At 39.0% G+C, this 9,848-nt stretch overlaps 1 protein-coding gene across 1 annotated transcript; it reads right to left on the bottom strand.

Moving 5' to 3' along the window:
- Window positions 1-4,188: 4,188 nt before the first annotated feature.
- On the bottom strand, window positions 4,189-5,406 carry LOC137624641 (zinc finger MYM-type protein 1-like). The gene has a single exon (XM_068355600.1). It carries the CDS (start codon window positions 5,404-5,406, stop codon window positions 4,189-4,191), a length of 1,218 nt encoding a protein of 405 aa, XP_068211701.1.
- Between the last annotated feature and the right edge of the window lie 4,442 nt (window positions 5,407-9,848).

Genomic DNA, 9,848 nt, shown 5'->3' with positions numbered 1-9,848 from the left:
TCGCCTACCAAGAGCTCTTGATGATGGAATAAACAGGAAACCCTGTATGCAACTTGACCTACTGTCTTACACTTGAGGCTATGAAGAATGAGGGGGTCTGATCCTGTTATATCCCTAACCCGGAGCCTAATGGCATCTTCAGTCACTGAGGAATGCAGGTTGTGGACAACGACGTGGCATCTCTTTGGGCGGAGGTGAAGGGGGATATACCCGGATGAATGCTGGTTGACCTGTTTGCGGTTACGGTCAGGTCGGAACTTTGTCTTTCGCTGGGAGGTCTGCCATCCCTCGTTGTCGTCTTGGGCCTTTGACATTAGCGCCCTGGCATATGAGTCAGTTGCAGGGGGGGAGGGGAGAGAGGTAGGAGGGGATGGTACTTCTCTTGAATCTCTTCTGTCTAGCGATAGGGAGGGGGAGGTGGTGGAATCCAAAACTGGCGTTTGCTTCGTAACGATCCTTGGCCCTGTAACAGGCAGGCTAGAGCGGGTGTTTTGTGGTTCCAAGGTGGGCGTGGGCTCAGATGAGGGTTGTTCAATCCATTATATAAGTTAAGGTTCATAATTCAAACTAAATTCCATAAATTCCTGTATTTCATGATCAAAATAATATAAAACAAGTATTGCGCATTTTGCAAAATACCAAAATACAATGATAAGATATATTGGAATTAAAATTATACTAGAGAAAACGGTAAATACCAAAGAAAATGTGTGAGTAGAATGCTTCAATGGTAAACTAAAATAAAAGGACCTTTTCCATCCAAAGCTCTCAACTGAATAGTCATTTCAGTGCAAATAGTTTGCTATTATTTATAATTTATAAAAAAATACTAAATGATAGTATCTAAATAAGTTATTAACTCCAATATAATGATAAGAAAACTAATAATTACACAGGTAAGTGGTAAACACTACATTTTATTAATGAAATCACATGAAACCACTACTGTCACCCCCCAAAAAAAAAATATACTATAGATAATAATACAAAATATTCGAAGTGATTTACTATCAGATACAGCATCAAGTGTCGGGATCGTTGAAGATTCCGATCTCTCTGTGAACAAAAAAAAAGTTAAAAAGGAACAAATTATTGATTGGCATCAGACGCTACCATCTCCCACAATTCACTTCCGCCTCACAGTCAACACTATTCCTCTGATGCCACAGTTCCTCTCCCTGTCTCTCTCTCTCTCTTCACTTCCGTTCTGCCTCGATCCCAATGTCTTTGAGCTCTCTTGCCATCGAGAGAGACCAGGAACTACTTTCGAATCCTCGTCTCCATTTTGTGGGGAAGAGAAGCAGCTCAGGGGTCCTTCCTCACCTACATTTCACCCCGACCCAAAATATTCAGCCCCGACGCCGCCATAGTTTCCATACTATAACTGGGCCGTTTACTCCTAGTCTCTCTCTCTCTCTCTCCCTCCTTAGGTCACGGACGTTCCACGAAAATACCGTTACTGGTATCTGATCATATATGGGTCATGAGAGAAAGGAATTGGTGGATAGATTGAGAAAATCTTGTTGATTAAAATCTTACACCGATCAATAATTCTACAATTTAACATTAATAATTATACTTTACTCTTTATGAATGCACAGTCTAATACCTCTCACTGAATGACTTCACAATATGTCCAAAAATAAGCCAAGATATTATTAATTGGTTTTATTGGGGTCAGCAAATTGTATCTGATCGAGAGAGAGAGAGAGAGAGAGAGAGAGAGAGAGAGAGAGAGATTATTAATTGATTTTCTTAGAGTCAGCAAATTGTATCTGATCGAGAGAGAGAGAGAGAGAGAGAGAGAGAGAGAGAGAGAGAGATTATTAATTGATTTTCTTAGGGTCAGCAAATTGTATCTGATCGGAGAGAGAGAGAGAGAGATTATTAATTGATTTTCTTAGGGTCAGCAAATTGTATCTGATCGAGAGAGAGAGAGAGAGAGAGAGAGAGAGAGAGAGAGAGAGAGAGAGAGAGAGAGAGAGAGAGAGAGAGAGAGAGAGCATTCACTGAGATTATAAGCAACGCAGATAAAACTACAATAGTTTTGATTTTTGCATATTCTTATGGGACACAAATGCAGATGAGGGAAAAGTGTTGACCATAAGTCTTCACTGTACCTTAGCGACAGGTTAAATTAATAATTAATATACAGACTTTTCATCAGTTCGTGGGATGTAAAAGTTGATATACCTTTATTCGTTAGGGACTTCGGTAGCTTCTACAACACAGCAACTATGTCTAGTATGACATGTCTATAATTATGTGTATTTGTGTCCATCACCTGCAATTTTCTAGGATTATCTGATGCCGCCCGCCGTTATCAGTCCAGGAGCACATGGCGTTGTGTTGACTTCGGCAGCCTGTAACTCAGCCTAGCCGGTTAAATAAATGCTCTATTATACTTGCTTTGGGGGAGCATACCTCGGACTAATACTTGTAACTTAATATGGAGCTCCTATTAAATCACAAATATACTTATATAAAAATACTAGGACACGAGTGCATAGCTGGATATCCGCTTCGTAGTACGGTGCCGTTACAGTTTGGTGTTCGCCACCGCCAGGGAGTCAGAGCCACAGACACTTTTAGATTTCCTTCTCTTCCTCTCTACTCACTTGTAGCTGTAACCAGCAAAGGGTTGCTATTAACAAGTTACTTTAGTTTGCAGCATAACTCGGTAGAGGCATGTTATTGGCTCCCACCCATTCATTCTTTCTTGTACGGTCATGAAGTCCATCACTGGCCACTCAGAAGGTCTGCTGTGTAGGTTACCACAACGATCCAAGGAGACAGAAGAGAGGGAGATTTTTAAAATTGGAATTGAAAGGCAATATAGCCGATTAGGTCAGAAAAATCGAAAGTGAGAGAGAGAGAGAGAGAGAGAGAGAGAGAGAGAGAGAGAGAGAGATAGAGATCGGGTTAAAATGTAAGACTAATGGGGGTTTTACACGGTCAAGCATGTTGGCCAACACGCTTGACAACACGACGTTTGAGATAATGTTTGAACGTGTGAAAGGGGTAAACATGTTTGACCAAGGTGTTGGACGGATGTCTGACGGGGCCAAAGACTATATTCTGAAGGAAGATAGGAAGGCCCAGGCTCAGGGTTGCCAGATGTATTTTCAAAAAGTAGCCCAAACGCTTCCAAAAAATCGCAAATTTAGAGTTAAAGTAGCCCGTTTATTTATATATATATATATATATATATATATATATATATATATATATATATATATATATATATATATATATATATATATATATATATATATATATATATATATATAAAACATTTATATGATTACTTACCTACAGTTTTTGGTCCTGCTTGGCTATCTTGCTAGTGAAAATAGTTTTAAACAAATCTTTCAGTTTCTTTTTTAAACCATAGTATATATAATTGTTTTGAAAATCAATTGTTTCAAACGTAAACTTCCGAAATGTTTCATATTTGCAATTAAACTAAATAGATTCTTTTGTTGGAAAATTAAAATAAAATTGTCTTAATCTTTCAAAAATGAAATTTTGAAAAACAATCTCATTTTATTTCATGAAAATACGGTAAATAAAATTCTTTTCTATTCTTTTGTTGAAAATTAATCAAATATATCCAGCAAATCATCCACTAGACATATTCTTCATTTTCCTCATTTTTTTCATTTTTGTAGATTGATGAGTCAAAATTTAGCATGGACCTTTTCGGTTCAAATCCTGTACAGCATTTACCATTTAATTCCAAACTGGTCTTTATCCTTAATATTGAGGTTAAGAGATCTAGGCCCATTCGATTTCTCAACTTGGTTTTTACGCTTGTTACTCTAGAGAAAACCTTTTCTACTAGAGCATTACTTATGGGGAGGCTGTACACTTTTAATGCAAACTCCGATATATCTTTTAGAATAAAGTCACCTCCCGCATTAGTTACACCAATTGCCTTTGTCCAAAACTGATTTTTTTTGGACAGTCTCCATCACAAATGTTATTCCAGTCTAGGTTCAACAAAGTTCGCCATTGACCTTCAATATCTGCTATTTCAAAGCGATCAGCTAGTTCTAAAGGTAGTTCAGAGAAAGGTGGCCGTGTGTGGCTTAAACAGACTGTTGGTGAAAGGTTCTTTATTTTCTTTAAGGTCTCCATGTTTTCAGGAAGACGAGAAAGTAGTTCCTTACATGCTCTTAAAAGGAATTAGTGTCCTCTTGATTTTACATCGTGCAATTCTTGCTCTGAAATTAAATTGGCTTGTTTCTTACTGGATACGAGGGAGGTGAATTCATAACCAAAATCAACATTTTTTAAAGGGAGAAATATGGACGACATATTCAGATCAACTTCAAGCTTAACATAATTTGAAAGTAAAACTCTTCTCAGCATCACCAATGTAAAACACTCTAGCTCTCTGAGTAGGCTACAATGATCTGCTTCTTCTCTTTGAAAAAGCAAGTTTATCCTCTCGAAATCATTTAGAATGGGTCTTAGAAATGTCAAGTAGAGTTCATTTTTATGGTCAGAGTACATGGAGTAGAGTTCTCTAGATACATATTTATCACATGAAGAAGCTACAAACTGAAAGTGAGTTTTCAGTGCATCCCACTGATCAAGAACTCTCTTTACACTGTTGCTTCTGGCTAGCCACCGGGTGCCAGATAAAGGTATTAATTGCAGAGGATCCTTCCCATCATGAATCAGCTTATAAATTTTCATATAATCCTCTCTTCTCAACGCCGATCTGTGAAACCAGTTATATGTTTTTCTAAGTATATAATCAATACAAGATGGCATTTCTTCTGATGCGTGAGAACAAGCTAAATGAAGTGAATGACAGGTACACTTCAAAAGAATGAGATTAGGAATATCTTTTTTCATAAGCATATACACAGAATGGTGACATCCACAAAGATTTTGAGCACCATCTGTCGCTATTGCAAAGCATTTATTCAAATCCACACCGATTTCTTGAAAATAATCCTTTATGTGCTGATGTAAAGCTTCTGCTGTGGTACTTGTCACTGGGATTAGTCCTAGGAACTGAGACACTATCTTGTTGTGTAATGAACTGTAATAGCGAACACAAACACACAAATGTTTTATGCAAGCAATATCTGTTGATTCATCTATGATTAATGAAAAGACAGAATCTTTTATGTCTGCAACTATTTCTTTTAAGAGTACTGGGGACAGAACCTTCTTTATTATGGCGGTGCATTTCTTTCTATGTAATCTAATATTCTCAGAGCTTGAGGAACAAGGCATATCCTTCTTCAGAATATCACATAAATGATCAATTGATCTAATTGATGAATGACACGCAATATACGCTGAAAGCTGTAATTCAAGTCGGGTAACTTTGTCTCCTGTGAAATAGTCCATAGTTTTCAAATTTTGTTTGGAAGATATTTTTGACATGTTTTGTTTATGATTTACAGAATCACTATGTTTCTTCAAATCAGCTTTGTGGGCCCTTAGTTCGCTTTTGCATAGCTTGCAGTAAGCTTTATTTGCATCATCTTTAACTTCTTCGATCCATTTTTCAAAAATGGGGTCTCTCTCTCTCTCTCTCTCTCTCTCTCTCTCTCTCTCTCTCTCTCTCTCAGATTACTGATAAAACTGGTTATCGAACTCTACGATTGAATTACCCTTAACAATTTTCATCAATCCAATATATAAGTTAAGGTTCATAATTCTAACTAAATTCCATAAATTCCTATATTTCATGATCAAAATAATATAAAACAAGTATTGCGCATTTTGCAAAATACCAAAATCCAATGTTAAGATATATTGGAATTAAAATTATACTAGAGAAAACGGTAAATACCAAAGAAAACGAGTGTGAGTAGAATGCTTCAATGGTAAACTAAAATAAAAGGACGTTTTCCATCCAAAGCTCTCAACTGAATAGTCATTTCAGTACAAATAGTTTGCTATTATTTATAATTTATAAAAAAATACTAAATGATAGTATCTAAATAAGTTATTAACTCCAATATAATGATAAGAAAACTAATAATTTACACAGGTAAGTGGTAAACACTACATTTTATTAATGAAATCACATGAAACCACTACTGTCACCCCCCCAAAAAAATATATACTATAAATGATAATACAAAATATTCGAGGTGATTTACTATCAGATACAGCATCAAGTGTCGGGTTTGTTGAAGATTCCGATATCTCTGTGAACAAAAAAAAAAAAAAAGGAACAAAATATTGATATGCATCAGACACTTCCATCTCCCATAATTCACTTCCGCCTCGCAGTCAACACTGTTCTTCTGATGCCACAGTTCCACTCCCTGTCTCTCTCTCTTTACTTCTGTTCTGCCTCGATCCCAATGTCTTTGAGCTCTCTTGCCATCGAGAGAGACCAGGAACTACTTTCGAGTCCTCGTCTCCATTTTGTGGGGAAGAGAAGCAGCTCAGGGGTCCTTCCTCACCTACATTTCACCCCGACCCAAAATACTCAGCCCCGACGCACCAATAGTTTCCATACTATAACTGGGCTGTTTACTCCTAGTCTCTCTCTCTCTCTCTCTCTCTCTCTCTCTCTCTCTCTCTCTCTCTCCTTAGGTCACGGACGCTCCACGAAAAGACCTTTTCTGGTATCTGATCATATATGGGTCATGAGAGAAAGGAATTGGTGGATAGATTGAGAAAATCTTGTTGATTAAAATCTTACACCGATCAATAATTCTACAATTTAACATTAATAATTATACTTTACTCTATGAATGCACAGTCTAATACATCTCACTGAATGACTTCACAATATGTCCAAAAATAAGCCAAGATATTATTAATTGATTTTATTAGGGTCAGCAAATTGTATCTGATCGAGAGAGAGAGAGAGAGAGAGAGAGAGAGAGAGAGAGAGAGAGAGCATTCACTGAGATTATAAGCAACGCAGATAAAACTACAATAGTTTTGATTTTTGCATATTCTTATGGGACACAAATGCAGATGAGGGAAAAGTGTTGACCATAAGTCTTCACTGTACCTTAGCGACAGGTTAAATTAATAATTAATATACAGACTTTTCATCAGTTCGTGGGATGTAAAAGTTGATATACCTTTATTCGTTAGGGACTTCTGTAGCTTCTACTACACAGCAACTATGTCTAGTATGACATGTCTATAATTGTGTATTTGTGTCCATCGCCTGCAATTTTCTAGGATTATCTGATGCCGCCCACCGTTATCAGTCCAGGAGCACATGGCGTTGTGTTGACTTCAGCAACCTGTAACTTAGCCTAGCCGGTTAAATAAATGCTCTTTTATACTTGCCTTGGTGGAGCATTCCTCGGACTAATACTTGCAACTTAATATGGAACTCCCATTAAATCACAAATATACTTATATAAAAATACTAAGACACGAGTGCATAGCTGGATTTCCGCTTCGTAGTACGGTGCCGTTACAGATTGGTGTTTCGCCACCGCCAGGGAGTCAGAGCCATGGAACGGATTTTGAGCGAAGCGAAAAATCTATTTTTGGGTGAGATAGCCATGGCGTCCTGATGGAAGGTTCCTTTTTGGTAGCTTCCTTGGGTAAATGACTACTAAGATATTCCCAGAGAATTTAACCACAGGTTATCACAGAATTCTAACTTCTGGAGCGAGTATCCTAAAGGTTTCCCTTTAAGACATCGTATATCAACAGGGGACGCATGTATTAACGCGCCACATAGCTATCTGCACCCCACATAGAGTTAACACTTCGATGTGGAGGGGCTGGAGAATAGCTGGGGAGCCGTTCCACAGCTATACTCGTCCGTGGCTACTTTTGGTATTCGAAACGTAAACAAACGGGCGCCATTGCTAAATGCCGTCACGTCCGTCCTCATCCTGACGCCAGTTGCTTGCCGATCACCATGATACAGCAGGATAGGGTGGGACCTGAAAGGCTGGACGAAGTAGCAGGGAGGGTCCATCAGGACGCCATGGCTATCTCACCCAAAAATAGATTTTTCACTTCGCTCAAAATCCGTTTTTTGGGCTCAAGCCATGGCGTCCTGATGGAAGAATACCAGAGAATCAATGTATCGTGGTAGATTTCCCTTTGTAGTGTAAGTGCCGAGGGCTTTGAATAGAGTAAGCATAGTAACCTCGATAGAGGTTCCGTGGGGCTGAAACTTCCTGCCCCCCTTGGCAGAGAAGTTCCAACGGACCATGCTGAGGATCAAAGTGGTTCTCGAATGGCTACCCACCTTGCGGGGAGAACGTGAAGAAATCGGAGACAAGACAGAGTGGTTGATATTCATTTAGGAACATTCTCAATGACAGACAAGTGGTGGTTAGGCACTGTATATTGTAACAAGAGAACGGTCTGGTCTCGAAGGTATAGCGCAAGTAATTATTCAGTTAGGAATATTACATAGCATAGGTGAGTATATAATATGGATTGAACCAATTATTCTTCATCATTTTTTAAAGAAAAAAGGAGGGGATAATGAAACTATGACAACCATGTATTTCATAGTATAAGTAGGAGCGGATTGAGACGCACAAGTAATAAAATAGAAATTTTATTTCACAATTGCAGAATATGGTAAATAAATGCAATAAGGGATGTAAAAGTAATTTACAATAAATTATAATGTACATAGTAATGAAAGATTTCGCTCTTGAATCTGAAAGAAAATTTCAAATTATTAGAAGGCACAGGTTCCAGAGGAACGTCAGTCTTTAATAAGGAAAAACACATCATGCTCTAGGCATGCGGCACTCATGTGACGACTATGACATTTCACCTTGAAAAAAGAACAGTCAATGAAAAAACACTGTGTCTCTGATTTCACTACGTATCACACGAGGGTCAACATAAGCACCCGAGGAGTTAAAGTCCCAAGTAACTCGCTGTTCTATGCAGAGTTAGGTGCAGGTTTCATAACACTACCTGCGGCTACCACGAAATGTTTGACTTCATGCACTTGTTTCGCGTAATGCTTGAAGAAAACATGCGAGGATTTCCAGCCTGTGAAACTCTTGAGGCTTTCGAAATTCATGCTCTGAAAGAAATTCAGAGACGATGCGACTTTTCTAGGATCATGACCTGCGGGTGTACTGTCAGGATCCGCTCTGCGAATGAAGTAGGTGATTTTCGCTCTTAGTTGTTTCAGCGACAGGTTGCTACCCGATGTTTCTCCTTTGAAGAGTTGGCCTCCACCAAAGTCAGAAGTTCTACGAAGATAGACCTTGAGGCTCTCTACTGGACATAGAGAGGCATCTTCTTTCAGGGGGCAGATTCTCCAAGGGCCCCATCTCTGGTGGGTAGTTCGTTTTTAGCGAGAAACGTCGGATCCGGGAAGAGGGTAAGGTCTCCTGAGTCTGTAAACAGGATGTGACCCTCGTCCCTTGATAATGCCACTATTTCGCTGACTTGGGCTCCTGAGGCAAGAGCAAAAAGAAATATAACTTTTTGAGTCAGATCCTTGAGAGGGCACGAATCGTTGTCCAAGTTGGAGGCAAAATGGAGCACCTTGTCCAGGGACCAGGAAATAGGTTTTGGTGGGGGTGCTGGGCGTAGACGAGCGCATGCCATCGGCAGTTTATTGAAGATGTCGCTGGACAGATCAATCTGGAAGGCGTACAGTAGTGGTTTAGTCAAGGCCGATTTGCAGGTAGAAATCGTGTTGGCTGCTAAGCCTTGTCCATGAAGGTGAATGAAGAAGGACATGCAAAAATCAATGGTGATTTCCGTAGGATTTTTTGCCTTGACGAATGAGACCCATTTTTTCCAGGATGATTCGTATTGCCGTCGTGTGGATTCGGTCTTGTATTCCTCGAGGAAGTCTAGACTTTTCTTCGAGATCCCAAACCTTTTCTTCGCGGCTAGGGAGAGAAAAT

The sequence above is a fragment of the Palaemon carinicauda genome, chromosome 31 (genome assembly GCF_036898095.1).
Source record: "Palaemon carinicauda isolate YSFRI2023 chromosome 31, ASM3689809v2, whole genome shotgun sequence".
In the NCBI taxonomy this organism is placed as follows: domain Eukaryota; kingdom Metazoa; phylum Arthropoda; class Malacostraca; order Decapoda; family Palaemonidae; genus Palaemon; species Palaemon carinicauda.
Note: the sequence above shows the minus strand (reverse complement) of the source record. Positions and strands in the feature narration are given on the sequence as shown.